Here is a 17,491-nt window from a genome sequence, read left to right on the forward strand (position 1 = left end):
CAAAACTAGATTTCCAATTCAGATGAATATTTAGCTAAAGGATTTGCATGATTTTATACATAGGCCTAGCTAAATCAGCAATATGTATCATAAATATTTTTAGACCTGGGCAAATTTCATTTGATGTAGCAGCCATTACATCTGGTATGCTAAAATTTGAAAGTAAATGATTGCCTTCCACTCCTCCCATGTGTTTCTCTTTTTTCACAGTCTGGCAGAAATGATGGGTGGTTCTAAAATATATGGTCACATGACAATAAAAGTACACGGTTACCAAGATAAAGGGGGTGGGTCAATTCACCCACTGGCTCATCTTACCCCACTCTGCCCTACACTTTAATCTCCATTAGTGAGGAGGAGAGGTGGTCCTTCTGCAAGCAAGTGCGTCATTTTTTGGTTTTGCGTCAACGGCCGCGTATATTTTCTTCGACTGATTTCTGATTGCACTAAATCGAGGAAGGACATGTAATACTATATAGATGCGTCCTGATTTTTTTACGTCTCGATAAATTATTTATATACCGTTTTATGTATTGTTATTAAAGTATTTGAATATTATAATGTTGCAACGGGGTTCATTTGAAACCATAAAGACAAATGACAAACCGCAACCATAATATCAACCAGTGCTCTTGCTACAGACACTGCCAGCCATATCATAGCACAAAATAAAAAACATATCCGTGTTTTTTTATATGATTAAAACGGAGAAATAGATCTCACACGCATTTTTAATACTTATTTTCCTATTCGTTTATTGTCAGCGACCAAAATGACCATTTTATTGCATTCTGGGGGAACGCAGTGGGCGTCCGTTTTGAAATTATCCTGTGTTGCAATGGTGATGTTTTTGGGTAAGTAAAAAAAGCTTCTGCTATGGACAAAATAAATAAATAAGCCCATCATTAAAATGATCATTTGACATTTTAACGGTTTCAATGTAGCCTATCCTACCAGCCAAATGTGATTTCAGTCATGTCTCCCTGCCTACAACCTGTTATTAATATTATGCGTTATAAGAAAGAATGCAAATAAAATTAGGAGTAGGGCATGTTAGTACAGTAGCTACATTGTACCGTTTAATGGTGATTATTATTGCAGATTAATTGTCTCCATCAGCATTATCTGCGTTTATCGTGATGTCATTGTGAGCGCATTTAGATCATATTATGAAACGCTAAGCAGGTCATAATTGGCTAAATTGTTTGCCAATTTATTGTCAAACAATAGGAAACAGCACGTGTGGGTTTTTTTCTAGACAGGCAGATTTGATGACATTAAGCATTGCTGCGTTTTTATTTATTTGTTAAGCATTAGGCCTATACAATTAGTTCCGTGTCATATTGATGATATCTACAATCCACACTGATTTGTTTATTTTTTCCAGTAGCCTAAACATCTTTCTTTAGTTTACATCGTTGAACCAGTAGGAGGCGACAAGTGAATGTGTTTATGTGTGAGTCTTGAAATCAAATGATTACATAAAAAAACAATGACTAAATCAGCAACTACAAAACTAGTTCTGCTTTTGCTTCATTTAATAAAAAAAATTTGACGGCGCAAAAAATAAATAAATAACTGTAATTAATATTGTAAGATAAAATTGAGAGCGGGAGAAAAAGTGGGTGTCACATTTAATTTCATCATAACCAGATTATTACAAATGTTCACAGTATATAACATTTGAAGACGATGAACAGCACTTATAAATAATAATAATAACAATAATGACAGTTAAATAGGAAAATATGGAGACAATACTGCTGGTTGAACAGACATTTCACTTTGTAAACAACATGTTATACAAAGTGCTTCAGAGCAAACCAATTAATAAATAAAATAAAGAGAAATAAAGATGTTTAAAAGAGTCTGAACATACACACAATCTAGCAAGCCTACAGTAGTTAAAATAATGAAAATCATAAACAATCATAAATAATCAATGTGCGTGTTCTGGTTGTGAATAGGTTTACTGCTACAGATGTGGTCTCATGGCTCTGCTGATGTTGAACGTTACATGAGGATTATTTATTTCAACAGAAGGCATACAGTAGCCTATGCCCTACTTTCTTGTGCTTAATCCATGTGGTATAGTCCACATTTTTTTAATTAATGAAAGTTTTATTAGTGAACTATGGTTCATTGTACTGTATAACGTAAAGGGGAAAGAGCTGCACACACCAAAAGAGTATTCTTAAAACAAATGACTGAAGTTGCATTCAAGTTCAAGTGAATACAGTGCAGTTTTCTAGAAAGTCACAAGAGGGCGTACAACACAGCATTTCAGTGACACACGATGAACATGTGATAGAATTATAATAAAACCCTGTTTCACTTTATCTCCAAAAATCCTAATACTTCCCATTGTAGATTCGTTTATTTATTGATTTATGTCAATTGTTTTGATATTTTGTTATTTATTGATTGATTCATTGCAATAGCATTCATAAATATGGCTTAAGTATGCAGATATACGTATTTTAGGACAGTATTCTTAAAACAAATATTAATGCATGGATATTCTCAGCTTTTATCATCTAGAGCACAGTGAATTCCATTGGAGATTGAAGTTAATAATACATTTCAGTCTGCTTTCTGAAAAATACTGAATTATTCCACTAGCCTCAAAAGCTATTGAACTCAATTTCACTATAGAAACCTCTCCGTCTTCAGTATAAAGATAGAGTACCGTTCAAAAGTTGTTTTTTGAAAGATATCAATATGTTTATTCAGCAAGGATTAGGCTATAAATTGCATAAAATAATTACAGTAAAGACATTGTTACCCCCAACAACAAAAAAATAATAATTCCACAAAAATATATAGCATCACAACTCTTTTCAACATTGTTAATAATAAGAAATGTTTCTTGAGCAGCAAATCAGTATATTAGAATGATTTCTGAAGGATCATGTGAGACTGTCAATGCTGGAAATTCAGCTTTGCATCACAGGAATAAAAAATAAGAGTTGATTTAAATTGTAATACTTCATATTAGTATAATATGTTACTGTATTTTGATCAAATACAAATCATTGGTGAGCATAAAATACTTATTTTAAAGACAAAAAAAATAAACTTACCAATCCCAAACTGTTAAATGGTAGTGTATACAAACTTGAAAGGTAAACTATAGGAAATATTGGAGAAAATCTAGAAATATATGTTACAAGAATATGTTTTACTCATTACGTTATTTTAGATTTTTAGTTCTAATTTAAAGGGACAGTTCACTCAAAAATAAAAATTCTGTCAGCATTTACTCATTTCCAAAACTATTTATTTTTTCTGTGGAGCATTGTATGGACTCCTTTGTATGGACTGTATGGAGCTCCAAACAAAGCAACATAAACTTGCTCTGTTTTTAAGGAACAGACTAAAATTTAAGACGTTATTCACTGACGATTTTGCTTGAGAGTTATGGTCACCATTCACTTTGTATGGAAAATAATTGCTTGGACATTCTGCTATAAATACCCCTATTTGTCTTCTATGAAAAAAAAAAAGTGAATTATACAGTTTTCTAAAGACATGAGGGTGAGTAAATGATGTCAGAATATTTATTTTTGGGTGAACTGTCCCTGAAAATAGTGGATCAATGGATACAATCCAACCGCAGTAACAGTTGTAAGCCGAATATGACATATGGTAGATTATGAGAAAACAATCGCTGTTAACAAGCTTGTGCAGATCTGCTTCTCACAGAAATACAGATGTCTCGCTCTTCTTCTTTACTGTGCAAACATACCATGTTCAAAGTTTTGCCCACAACATTTCAGTCATTAAGCAGAAACTAAAATGTGGTGCATTAAACCGTCTAAACAGATTTGTTGCCATAACATTTCTAATAACAAACCTATTCTGAAATAAAAAAAGAGATTTTCTGTGACTATAAGAAACTCATGTGAGTGATACGAACAGTGATATGTCCCAGTGCTGTAAGACTGTACATCAGCACACCTAACATATAATGTTACAGAAATATACACAATACACTATAGTCAAAATCTGCTATACGAATCATGTAATAATTTACAATCTTTTTTTGGAAAATTAAACAACATTTAATCAAACTTTGGTAACTGCTTTAATCTTTTAAACAACTGAGAAGATAAGGCTCAAACTACATTTTTATAAAAGTCACCTGTACAGTTTATAATATAGCCTATATATACATCAGCATATGGGCCTAATTAAACGACTGCAGGGACTCATCTCAAGATCAATCATTTAACAGTTAATCTATTGCCAAATTCATGAAAAAAAGATCTGTCGAGAATAGAGAATAGAAAATCATTGAAAATATTCAAATCAAAAAAAGAATCAGAATGCATAGTACGTGAATTCGAAAAATGTCCATCAAAACCAACTTGTTGAACGATGTTAACTATTCTCTTTATTCTCAGTGTGAAGAACAAATTTATACTCGCGTGTGTTATGTATTATGCGCGTTATTGTCTCTGACAGACATGTTGATGCTACTCAGCCCGCCATTTTCTCAGAAAGCAATAAGCGTAGTCAAAACATCCGGTAGTGTGGGTTTTTCAGGGAATGCATGTACTCGCTGGAACTCTCCTTCTCCTAAATACTTCTGGGAATTGTGCACGTCATTCAGTATTTTGACAGACATCCATGTCGTAATATTCAAATGATGTGGATTTGTAAGGTAATGTTTCTTTGTGCCTTAGCCGGAAAGTATTCAGTGAATTGATTTATGTTTTTAGTTCTAATGTTCCAATCGACAGACAGTTTTTGACGGATGTGATAACGCGCGGGGTGAACTACGCTTGAATACATTGCATTTCAAAATGCATTTTGCGTAGTTCATTATAGCCTACTTATTTTATGGAATGAAGTTTATTTTGTGGCTTCAATAAAGTATATGTTACTCAGAGACTGACATGTTTGGCTTGTCATAAACGTTACATTTAGCTGTCACGAATCCATTGACTTTGGAAAAACAAGTTATTCAAATCAAAAATCTAATCAATTTATTACCAAGAAAGGAGTGGTTTTTATGCACAAAGTTGTTTGTATTGTCTCTGATAACTTGGAAATGCAAATCCTGCTGTAAATAATAGTGAAAAATCACTTTTTCAAACAGATGTTCCATTATTTTCCCTTAGCAGATTTTGACTATATAATATATATTATATTGAATATATAAATTAAAATGTTATTATATAATTAGAATTATTATTTGTTTGTTTGTGCATGCATACAGCTCCACAATGTACCGTGTCCACATTTCTCCTTTAACTATAACCTTGAGAGCAGGAGAAAGAGGACAGAGACAGCGCAGGGAGGGTTTGTGAGGGACTGTTGTGTGAGCGAGGGCGAGAGAGAGCTACACTGCAGTATTTTATGCCTACAGCACTCTGAACCGGTGAATATTGATACATGCATCAAATCGGTTCCCCAAGAGTGGGCTGGAGACATCCGCAGTAGTTAGACCCCGTATTTCCATGCTCATATGAACCCAAACAGTCATATAAGAGAGTTTACGATACATTGTAGCTTTTTAACTACAACAGTTAAACTATCATTTATTCAAATGCATGAATTCCGTGATTAAATGTGCATGGGGAATGCGAAGGAGTTCTAAAGTGTCTCTGCTGTAACGCAGAGAGAAACCGACTAAATATACATGAAAGTAAAAGGGTGGGTGGGGACGACATTGACGTAGTGCCGGTATTGAGTAACACGCCCGGCCGAGTGCTGACTCTGCGTGTGCGTGTGTGTGTGTGTGTGTGTGTGTGTGTGTGTGTGTGTGTGTGTGTGTGTGTGTGTGTGTGTATGCTGAACATGCGTGTGTGTGTCTGTGTGTGTTTATTGCAGCACACACTGAAAGCACAAGTAGGATACTGTGACATGATGCAGTGCTGCATTATTTGTAGCGCAAAAACACTATGTATATAATGAATCCTTGTATATCCGCATAGTTCAAATGTTGCTTTGTAGGCACTCTGAATTTAACACACTATAAATCATTGTGATTTACTAAAGGGATTCAAGAACACATGAGGTTTGTGTGTGTATGTGTTCTCCCGAACACAGCTGCTGTAGTTCCATGAGGACACCTGATTTTTCGAGAGGGAGGGGGACGGACTAAACTGCAGCACTTTGAGGGGGTGGGGATGCGATGGGATGGGAGGGTGTGACGAAGTTGCTGCTACTACTGCAGAGAGCCGGGCCGATAAAGCATAACTGCTGCAGCAGTGGGAACTTGTCCAGAACTTGGTGCAGAATGGTGTCCATTTGGCAGAATTGGTGCAGAGGTGGAGAAAGTAAACCTTCCTTATAGACACAATTATGACATTTTGGATGTCTATTCAATACAAAGAATGTCACCCAGTGTAAGCTTAATGCAGATAGAGATAAAGGATGTCCCATGTTTTCTACATGTGACCACATTTGCCACTTTTCCACCATCAGGCCAAACCTTTCTTATTGCTTAACCGGTCCATTCTGTGCCGATCCGGCCGTGGTTTGATTTTCCTCTCTGGGACTGATAAGGGAGCTTTTTGGAATGTAATACAAATGCGTCAGTCATTGCCTTGGCTCTTCTAATATCATTATTAAAGGAATAGATCACTTAAAATTTTAAATTATTTCATAATTTACTCACCCTCAAGTTGTTTCAAAACTGAATGAGTTTTTTTTTTCCTGCTGAACACAAAAGAAGATATTTTGAAGAATGTCGGTAACTAATGGTACCCCATTACCTCCATAGTATTTATTTTTGACCAAATTTAACCACCCATTTACCTCTTCCAGTCAGAATTTAGAGTCAAAAATAGCCATTTTATGATAAGGTACACTTTTTAACTGTTCGAAAGTTATATAAGACCAATATGCAAATAATTTTGGAAGTTTAAAAAACAGCTTTTTTATCCGTTGGCAATAACATTTTAACTATTAAGTTAAATGAATGACGTCAAAATTTATACAAATTTTAATTAAAATTTTTTAAGTGACTTTAGATGAAAAAACGTGGACCAATCAGATGACGCGAAAATCAAATAGCAGTAACTATACATGTCTATATTTAAATATCTTGTAGCCTGTCCAGTGACTTCCATGGATGTGCTGGTGCAACAACAGATCAACGCTCTCAACGGAACTGATGTCAGAATCCCGTGTACATTCACCTCATGCTACAAACTGGACCCCAAGCAATTTGCCATGAACTGGACCTATCAGGAGACATCCAACAGCACAGAGGAGATGGTGAGAGAAAATAAGAGACTTAAAATGTTAAATATCAAAATATTAGCCCCTTTCACACATACAGTCTTTACTGGTAAATTACCGGTAAGAGATCATGTGTGAATAGGAACCTTTCAAAAATACCGGCAAATTGGTTCCGGCAATTTACTGGTAAGGGAAGTTGTAACATTACCAGTAAATTACCAGTATGTTCTGTGTAAATGCGGAATAAAGATTAACAGTATGATCACGTACAATGTCAGACATAACAAGTCTGCTTTGGGCCAATAAAGTTCTTATGGATATTATGCGATTTCTTAGCATTGTTTACAATAAGCTTTTTAATAGTTTTTCTATTTAAAGATATATTTTCTAAGATAAATATATATTTGACCATTGCGCCACATCTCACAGCTTTTTCAACGTGTTGCGCTCAAGACTCTGCCTTCTTTTCCATTTATCAGTGCTGCTGCTCTACAGTTGCACTATTATGCGCGTCTCGTGTTTTTAAGATCAAATTGAACAGATACTGAAACTAAAGCAGAACGCTGTTGCTTGTGTGAACAGCATATTTGTGCATTTACCGGTAAAGACATTCTGGCAATTTTACGGTAATTTACTGGGATTGCTGTGTGAAAGGGGCTATTAAAAATATCAATATTTACAGAAATATAAAAGTTAGACGATTCTTTTGTTTCGTCACTTTTCTCAATCTACCTTCAATTTCTTCTTTTCCAAGTTCATGACCTATAAGAACAGGATAACACCCCTGAAGCCCAGCCGATTTGGAGAGCGGGCTATTTTTTCTGGAAACCTAGATAAGAACGACCTCAGCATCACTATCTTAGATGTGCAGTTGACAGACGATGGAATCTACAATTGCTATGTGCGCAACCCTCCAGATCGCATTCAGGGTCGCGGCACCATCCAGTTCAACGTCTTGACTGAATGTAAGACTTCAGCATGGGCTAAAATGCTGTACAACAAAAGTTTTGGGTCTTCAAACAGGGTTGCTTTAAGACAGGCCATGATGAATGAGGTTTCCTTATTGCAGGTGTTGTTAAGTCCAGGATTAGAATAGAGTGTCGCAGAGATATTTTTGTAGGTCAACCTGGAAATTTGCATCACCCTGGTTCCCTTGACAAAACCCCAATCAGATGTTTCTATTGGCTTTTGGACTATTGCAGAAAATAATCTCCTCAGCCAACAAAACGTTTATTATTCTTTTCACAAATTAAAACGGCTTCTATCATTTTAAAGCCTAAATGCAACCGGCAGTGGTAAAAAGCTAAACATAGGATATAAACCAACTACACCATGGTTGCATTATTTCAACATCATTACTTAGCTTCTAAGAACTCTCAGACTTTATTTAAAAAAAAAAAAACATTTTGCCTTAAAGTTTGAGTTAGAATAGTTTGCGAACACAACAAAGCTGTGAAAGTGGACTAGCGAGTAAAATAAGTTCGGTGTGATGACGTTTAATGTTCCCGACAACCTTTAGTTGTAAGGGATCCACTGGAGGCAAGTCCTAGAAAGAACCCAAGTGCAGTTTATTTACACAAAACATAACAAGATCAAACAGAAAACAAAAGCATGGCATGAACTTAGAATAAAACATGAAACTTACACAACAGTGGTCACAGGAAACAATACCTGACAAAGACACATGGAAAACATGAGGGCTTAAATACACAGACTAATGACAAGACATGGGCAGAGGTGGGTAGAGTATCCAAAAACTGTACTCAAGTAAAAGTACAAGTACTTCTAGAAATATTTACTCAAAGTAAAAGTAAAAGTAACAATCTTAATAGTTACTTGAGTAAGAGTAAAAAAGTATCCAATGAGAAAACTACTCAAGTAGTTAGTTACTAGTTACTTCGGATCATAGGCCGATATATATGATATATATATAAAACATGATATTATTTAGATATTTTTTATTTAAATGACTATTATTATCATTATTAGTATCCAATGAGAAAAGTATCCAATGAGAAAACTACTCAAGTAGCTATAGTTAGTTACTTCGGATCATAGGCCTATATATACTATGATATATATATAAAACATGATATTATTTAGATATTTTTTATTTAAATGACTATTATTATCATAATTAGATAGGCTATCTTTGCCACAAAAACAGAAGAGACAAGCATTATTTCTGCCATCTGTAGCCCGAAATCATTGCCTGTCCTTTGGTTTGTATAATAGTAGCCTAACTTATACAACTACAGTTGGATTATTAGACAATGTCGAAATATAGTGTATCTGCAGAGTTTTGCATTTAAAGGCATGTAAAGGGAAACATTGACAGAGAAGAAAGAGTTAAAACTCTTCACATGTGCTCGCGCTGACCGCTAACTGAACATCTGAACACAAACGACGATCAAACGCACATCGACGGATCTTCTTCTCTCTGTTCTCCAAAATGTAATCAAATGTATATTTCTGCAAGCATGTTTAAACTGGTCAACAGTGTCTAAGGCAGGCAAAGGCATTCGTTTTCAAGTTGAGTTGGCACGCCACTGCGCAATACACACACATTACCGCGGGATGGCGGGTGTTCATTTCATATGTGGACAATGGTAGCTTATTTATATTGTATAAAGTAATGTGTCCAAAAAAAACGGGTAATGTCATACTTTGAAGTAGTGCTATCATATCGTAATAATCTGTTTGGTTGTAAAATGTATTACCTGAATTAAATTAAATCGAATATCGTCCTGTGGAACGATATTCGTTCCACAGGATATATCGTCCTCAGCATACGAAGATAATAGAGATCTTCATCGCTGGCAAAAATTATGCATTTGCAGATTTGCGTTCACTTGACTGTAGGCTACTGTAGGTCCACAGCCACTTCATCCAACGCTCTTGCTGTTCTTAAATCTTCCTGTTACGAGTGTGAATTGAAAGCGCTTCAGACGATTCAGTGCGTGCAGGAAACTGAACAGATCATACAAACTGATTCGCGAACCGATTTAGACAGATCTGCCCACTTGTTTGATGAAGTCTTTGAACAGAATCGACTCAAAAGAGTGATTCATTTGTGAATTGAGCATCGCTCATGCCCAGAAAAAAGATACAGCGCGCTTGGAATAAACTACGCATTTAACAACACGTATTGCATTAAAATAAAGTAACGAGAGGAACATCGCTCAACGTAACGAAGTAAAAGTACCGTTTTTTTATTAGAAATGTACTCGAGTAAAAGTAAAAAGTACCCACATTTAAATCTACTCTTAAAAGTACAATTTTTCCCAAAAAATACTCAAGTAAATGTAACGAAGTAAATGTACTTCGTTACTACCCACCTCTGGACATGGGACACCTGTGAACAATGAAACATCAACTAATTGACAACATGACACATCAGACAAGGAAACACATGGCAGGATCACATGACTAACAGGGAAATCACATGACAAGACACAGAAACATGACATTGACAAGACCTAAACGTGACAGATCCCCCCCTCTTTGCTCCCGACGCCCAACAAAACCAAAAATCAAACATAAGTCAAGGAGGGTGGTGGAGCGGACGAGGTCTTGGGGGAGAGATGGTGGGCCAGGACAGGATATTGGACGTGGCATGGCGTGGGCGAACCTTGGCCATGGCGTGGGCGGACCTTGGCCGTGGCATTTCGTGGGCATACCTTGGCCGTGGCATGGCGTGGGCGGACCTTGGCCGTGGCATGGCGTGGGCGGACCTTGGCCGTGGCATGGCGTGGGCGGACCTTGGCCGTGGCATGGCGTGGGCGGACCTTGGCCGTGGCATGGCGTGGGCGGTCCTGGGCCGTGGAGCGTGGGTGGCGCGGGTAGTGCAGGAAACCAGGGCCTCGCCGGTAGTGCACGAAACCAGGGCGGCGTCGGCAATTCAGGGAGCCATCAAGCTATCAAGGACCCTACTGCAGACGTGACGCGAACAGCCTCTGGCTGGGCAGACTTGACGTGAACAGCCTCGGTGCCTAGGCAGACGTGAACAGCCTCTGGCTGGGCAGACATGACATGATGTAAACAGCCTCTGGCTGGGCAGACGTGACGTGAACAGCCTCTGGCTGGGCAGACGTGACGAGAAGAAGCTCAAGCTCAGGCTCGGCAGACGTGACGTGAACAGCCTCTGGGTCGGCAGACGTGATGAGAAGAGACTCAGACTTGGCAGGCATGACGTGAAGTGGCTCAAACTTGGCAGGCATGACGTGAAGTGGCTCAAACTTGGCAGGCATGACGTGAAGTGGCTCAAACTTGGCAGGCATGACGTGAAGTGGCTCAAACTTGGCAGGCATGACGTGAAGTGGCTCAGTCGTGGCGGGTACTGTGGAATTGTGGGGTTCCTCTTCCACAATACCCACAGTAAATGAGGAGCCACTCAGCAATAAAGCATAGTCAATGTATTGGGCCAAGGACCAGTGGATTCTCCCCTCAGGAAGCTGGGAGCGAATGTGCTAATTAAGACTCACCATAAATATGTCCTTGAGGGCCACATCATTAAAGTCCACCAGGTGAGAGAGTCACAAAAGTCCTGGACATAATCATCCAGGTGACGATTCCCCTGGCGTAAACACAGGAGGGCAACTGCTGGGTTCATTGTAGGTCAAGTATTCTGTAAGAGATCCACTGGAGGCAAGTTGTAGAAAGAACCCAAGAGCAGTTTATTTAAACAAAACACTACAATATCAAACATAAAACAAAAGCGTGGCGTGAACTCAAAACAAAAGCGTAGCATGAACTTAGAATAAAACATGAAGCTTACACAACAGTGGTCACAGGAAACAACACTTGACAAAGACACATGGCAAACATGAGGGCTTAAATACACAGACTAATGGCAAGACATGGGACACCTGTGAACAATGAAACAAACAACCAATATCAACATGACACATCAGACAAGGGAACACATGGCAGGATCACATGACTAACAGGAAAATCACATGACAAGACACAGAAACATGACTTTAGGCTTGTTCGACTTGAAGCGGCACTGCACAGACCAATCGCTGAATGACATCAAAGTACCGCGAGAGCGATTAGAGAGCAGACGGCTCCGTATGCTTTTGAATCGCTCTTGCGGTACTTTGATGTCATAAACCGATCGGTATGTAGCGCCGGTTTAAGTCGAACAAGCCTATTGACAAAACCAAAACGTGACATTAGTCATGTGTAGCCAATTTAACCATTCAAGTAAAAACAAAAACAAAATCACAAAGGGTATCACTGATCTAGTCTATGTTGTAAAATAAAACCTTGAAATATATTGAACTTGATGTAAATATATTGAACTTGATGCATTCTCAATGTTGCCCCTAATGGCAACATTGAGAATGCAACCAGTACTATGATTTTAGCTGGTTAGCATAAGCCAATTAGCCACTGGATGTAGATGCTGTACCTACTCAATCTTGGCCCAGAAAGATTTTTCTTTTCTTTTTTTACATTATTTTACACAAATTCTCAGAATACACTTTTTTCCACTGAAGAAATAGCATATGCTCCTTTGGTGAAGTTTGTTGTTAGCATCTCTTCTTTTTCTCTATTTTCCTCTGGCCAGTGCCACCACCAAGAGATTCGACCATTGCTGTCGCCATCGGGGCATCTGTGGGGGGCATTCTTGCTTTGCTCATTCTGTCCATGGTAGTGGTGAAGTGTATTCGTAGACATAAGAACCAGGAGCTGATCTCAGACGAGCAGAAGATGGAAGAAGAGGGCAAAGTAGATGGAGAAGGAGGAACAGAAGAAGCAACAAAGTAAGATTTTTTTTCTTCTTCTTTTCTTACCCAGTATTTGAGTATTTCGTCTCTGTAAACAAACTGCTTACTTTGAATCCTGAAACAGACAGCCCTAACCCGCCATCTTAGCCATGGAGGCCTATGGTGGAGCTCCTTCCTTCACGTTCTGGTAAAACTGATTGCTAGCTAGTGTGTCTTGGTGGTCATGTGACTGTGGTTGACAGTGGCTCTTTCAAGTTCTCTTTCCATCATTGTTTCATCAGTCTGTCCTTGTTTTTAGGTTGAACTCTGAATTCTCCGGTTGCTAACAGTCTTTGTAGTCTTTCTTTATCTGGTTAGGTTCTGTTGTGTCTGTTTGTGGTGGTTGAAATCAGTTTTTCAGCTAACAAAATAACTGCTCTTGCAATATATATATATATATATATTGTGAAGGTCTTGTGCAGTTATTTGGTTTGCTGAAATACACTATATATATGGATATATATACAAATACAACAATGTAAGTGGATCATTGAATCAATATGTTGAACTGCTTAATTGAAAGTAATGCCTAAGGATTCACATAAATTACATTTTCTAACTTTATGGAACATTTTGGAATTTTTCCGACCGAGGTTCTGGCAAATGAATCATTGAATTCGTATTTTAAACCCAATTCATTGAGACTATCAGATACAAAAATAATAATCTTGAATCTGATTTCCCAGCTCTAATGGGATTTTCTTCTCCTACAAAATAACAAATATACAACATTATTAAATATACTGTTGAGAATAAATTCTCACATTTCATTGTCTTTCTTTTACCTTTCAGAAATTTATGCCTCCTGCCTGAAGATGTGTAAAATTTGTTTTACTCTTCGTCCTGTAACGTCTCATTCGACATTCCTCAATTTTTCGTGTGTAGCGACCAAACATGTCATGTTAGGAAGATCTCTGCCACAGTGCCCTGACGTCCAATCACTGGTGAGAAATCACAAAGGGTTTTATACTGCCTCTTCCACTCAATATGGCAGGCTAATGTGATAACCGTGTCCTACAGAACTGTTTATTTGGTCCACCCTTTTTTCAAAGTCAGTATGTCTTTTTTCTTCAACTACTGCCACTATTAGCACTATAAATATTAGCCATCCAGTATTTCTGCTAAGAATTTTCTAAAAGGGAGAGTTTTAAATTATACAAAGTCCTCCTTTATAACTGCCAAAGTTACCTTTCTGGTGTTTATACGTTTTGACAGTTTCTTGAGAAATCACTGCCCTCAACGTCCTCTTTAAGTGGGTGCAGAAACATAATGTGTGTTTGTGTGTGTGCCTTCCCGTTCTGCCTGTTTGCAAAATGGTGTGCTGTTTTTACAATCCAGCATGTAAAACAGCAGAATATTTAGCAGTGATACCTTGAACCTACCAAAATGGCAGGACCTTGACTATCCATCAAAATCTTTAATTTGCTTGTTTATAGCACATAACACACCTCTGAAACATGTACAATCATTGCATGACAATTTTCTTATACATGTTACACAAAATTGCACAAAACAAATCATTACTTTGCATAAGCATCTGGCACATTCTATGAATAGAGTACACTTTGGTGTCCCATGACTTTTTAAAGGCATTAAGGCCCTGACACAAAAAGCAGATGGTCGGCCATCGGCCAACATCGGGCCATCGTTGAACGTCAGCTGGCCCAGTTTTTGTGGTGTGTTCTGTACCGTCTGCACTAGTTGGACTTTGTCGGGGGTATTTTGGCCGATTGAGCACGTCATCTTACCTGAGCATTCCAATGCACAAATATGTTCATAACTTGAGCTGCCTGAAATGAAAAAAGTGATCAGCATGATATTTAATGGGAATGTGGCTAATGTTTCCACTTTTGAATGACGAATATAGACTATTGATATGCAATTGTTTTCTTACATGCTGCCGCAGAACGCATGTGCTAGTTGACAGTCGCCTGTAGCCTTTGCGATGTGTTCAAGTCCAGCTTTTTAAGGTTGGCTTTCGTCGCCAATAGTTCTTTAACATCGTCTTCGTGTGTCACGGCCTTTAGAGGCACAAATCCCTTGTTGTTTTTGTTATGACCTATTAGAAACTGTGTGCTTGTTATCTAACATAAAACTAACTTAGCATGAAGAGTAGTGTTTTTTTTATTTATGGCGATTCCACCTCAGAGGACTTCACTTTCTTGACTATATCGAAAAATTAAACATCATAGAAGAGTGACATAATTTTTAAATATGGACATTGATTGTTTTTAACATTCTGCTAATAGTAAAAAATAAGTGAATTTTAAATTCAATTTAAGAAAGGGATTTTTCCTCTACAAAAACTAAACGTGTAACATTCCTTCTGAGGCCCAAAAAATAAGCTAAATTGGACCCTTTTACAGCATGACAGAAATTATGAATAGAAAAAATATATATATATCAAACATATATCCTATGGAGCGACAGCTTAATGTATGCCACATTTCCAACCCTAAACTATTTTTTTCAAATTTCAGGCATTTTGTACCCTATTTATAGAAAATGCCAATTACAAAACACTGCTTTCACACACAAACATCGTCATTTCAGGTGCAACGATTATGTGGCATTTGAAACATTCTGTTGGATACTTTTTGATAAAAACCAAAAAACTAATTTGATTGTTGATATTATTGTGTTTGACAAGTATGTTGTGGTGTGTTATTTGGAATGTGTGACTTTATTTTACATTAGTATCTATATACGTTTATTTTTTTCTCTGTACTGAATTTATGAACACTTAATTTTCAACCTGATAATCAATTTTCACAGCTAATCTTATAATCTGAAAGAGGCTTAAAAAAAAAGATTAAAATTGAGTCTTAAAGCTACACTGTGCAGGAATTACTCCCATCTAACGGTGTTGTATATGACTACCAACTGAATATTACTTTCTAGCCCCTCCCATTCCGAGGGCGTTTTAACTCCTAGGGTGGCCGTATTATTTCAAATCTGCCGGCAGTCGCGAGTAATCTCCCCCTCGCATTCGTCACGGTGCCACTGAGTGTAAAAACGCGAAAGGCAAAGCTTGAATTTCCAGATATGTCCCTCTTTGGCTAATGTATTTTCAAGATGGAGGTGCAACATGGCTTCCGCCATTCGAGCAGCTCACCCGTATGTACTATAAATGGCAGATTCTACGCTTACGAGAATACTTGATTAGTTGGTAGAAGTAATTATACATTAATGAGCACTTAGAATTTTGAAAGAACATAGTGCTTTTTGCTAAGAATCAACTTAAAAAATGTCACAGTGTAGCTTTAAGTTTGTGCAAGTGAGAGAAAATTTAATGTGTCAGATTTAAAGGAAAATGAAACAGTTCATGGAAAGACAATTTGGGTATACAGAGAAAATAATAACCTTTTATTGATTCACTGAACCTTTCTCCAAAAAGAAAAAGAACAAAACCAAAAACAGATATTTAGTTCTGTTTAAAAAAAATTATAATCTGTTTCCATATCGAATGTGTTGGGAATCCATTTTGATTGTGAAACAAACATTGATTGTGTACTCACTTTCCGTGGACTCATAGTAGTAGACTATGGACTGTGTAGTAGATTATGTAGGTAAGGGGCAGTTCCCCTTCATACCATCTGCTAAATCGAACAATTTCTACAAAGAATAGCCTCGACGTTATAACAGTATATATGATTTTGTGTTATGTTCAGGAAACGTGACAAGTATGTTTTAAATTGTTTTATTCAATAAAAGTAAATATATCTAAATATAAATATATATATATATGTATGTTGTAATCTTGAATGATGTTGAAAAGTCTGTCTATTTAAATTGAAGCAATTAATAGAGATGTAGGTTAGAACATTACATACATTCATTCATTAATAAACAGTTCTTCTTTGTTCTGGCATAAAAAAAAACTTGAACAATATATACTGTACAGTATTTGCCTTCAAACCATAACAGTTTAAACTACTGTAGTACTTATTTTACTTCACTATCTATAGTTACTCGGTTCGCATGCTGTAAAACAAATACAACATTTATGCAGCACAGGCCCAAAGCCTGGAGCCACAGTGATTTTGAGCCTAGGAGGGCTCACCCTTAGCAGGGCAAAGCCAACACATGTTTATGTTGTATTTTATGGATCATGACATGTTATATTGCTTCTTGTTATATCACTAACAAAAAAATGTACCAAAAATACAAGCTAAATCCATGCTGTTGTACCACTGTAATTTGCTGTTACCTCTATATTTCTTTGTATGAATGTATTCTTATTTATGTATTATGTTTATTATTATTATTTTATGTCAACATGTTTAAGTCAGTGTTGATTTATTGTGTTATGGGCTCAATAAGGTTATTTTGACATTTACATATTGTGTAATCAGAAATGTTAACTGTTATTGCTATGTATTCAATTATAATTTCATACAAAATGACGCTTAGTTACTTTGTTCACGTGCACATGTAGATTGTGAATTATACTGTTTTGTTTGTATGTTTTACGACCCTGTGCATTTTTGCAATTGTGTAGATATAATGTGAGCTACACAAAG

General features: G+C 37.0%; 1 protein-coding gene across 2 annotated transcripts; it reads left to right on the forward strand.

Annotated features, from left to right (window-relative positions):
- The first annotated feature begins 333 nt into the window (after positions 1-333).
- Positions 334-16,359, forward strand: scn2b (sodium channel, voltage-gated, type II, beta). Of its 2 annotated transcripts, XR_013797449.1 has the most exons (6): positions 339-854; positions 7,064-7,230; positions 7,949-8,159; positions 12,770-12,965; positions 13,054-13,116; positions 13,761-16,359. XR_013797449.1 is itself a non-coding variant. In XM_079611268.1 (5 exons), the coding sequence occupies exons 1-5, from the start codon at positions 773-775 to the stop codon at positions 13,789-13,791; spliced, it is 687 nt and encodes a 228-aa protein (XP_079467394.1). In that variant the 5' UTR covers positions 334-772; the 3' UTR covers positions 13,792-16,359. The 2 variants fall into 2 exon arrangements, 1 of the variants encoding a protein (XP_079467394.1); XM_079611268.1 differs by lacking the exon at positions 13,054-13,116 and having other exon boundaries at positions 334-854.
- The last annotated feature ends 1,132 nt before the right edge of the window (positions 16,360-17,491 follow it).

The sequence above is a fragment of the Phoxinus phoxinus genome (genome assembly GCF_949152265.1).
Source record: "Phoxinus phoxinus genome assembly, chromosome: 4".
NCBI classification, from domain to species: domain Eukaryota; kingdom Metazoa; phylum Chordata; class Actinopteri; order Cypriniformes; family Leuciscidae; genus Phoxinus; species Phoxinus phoxinus.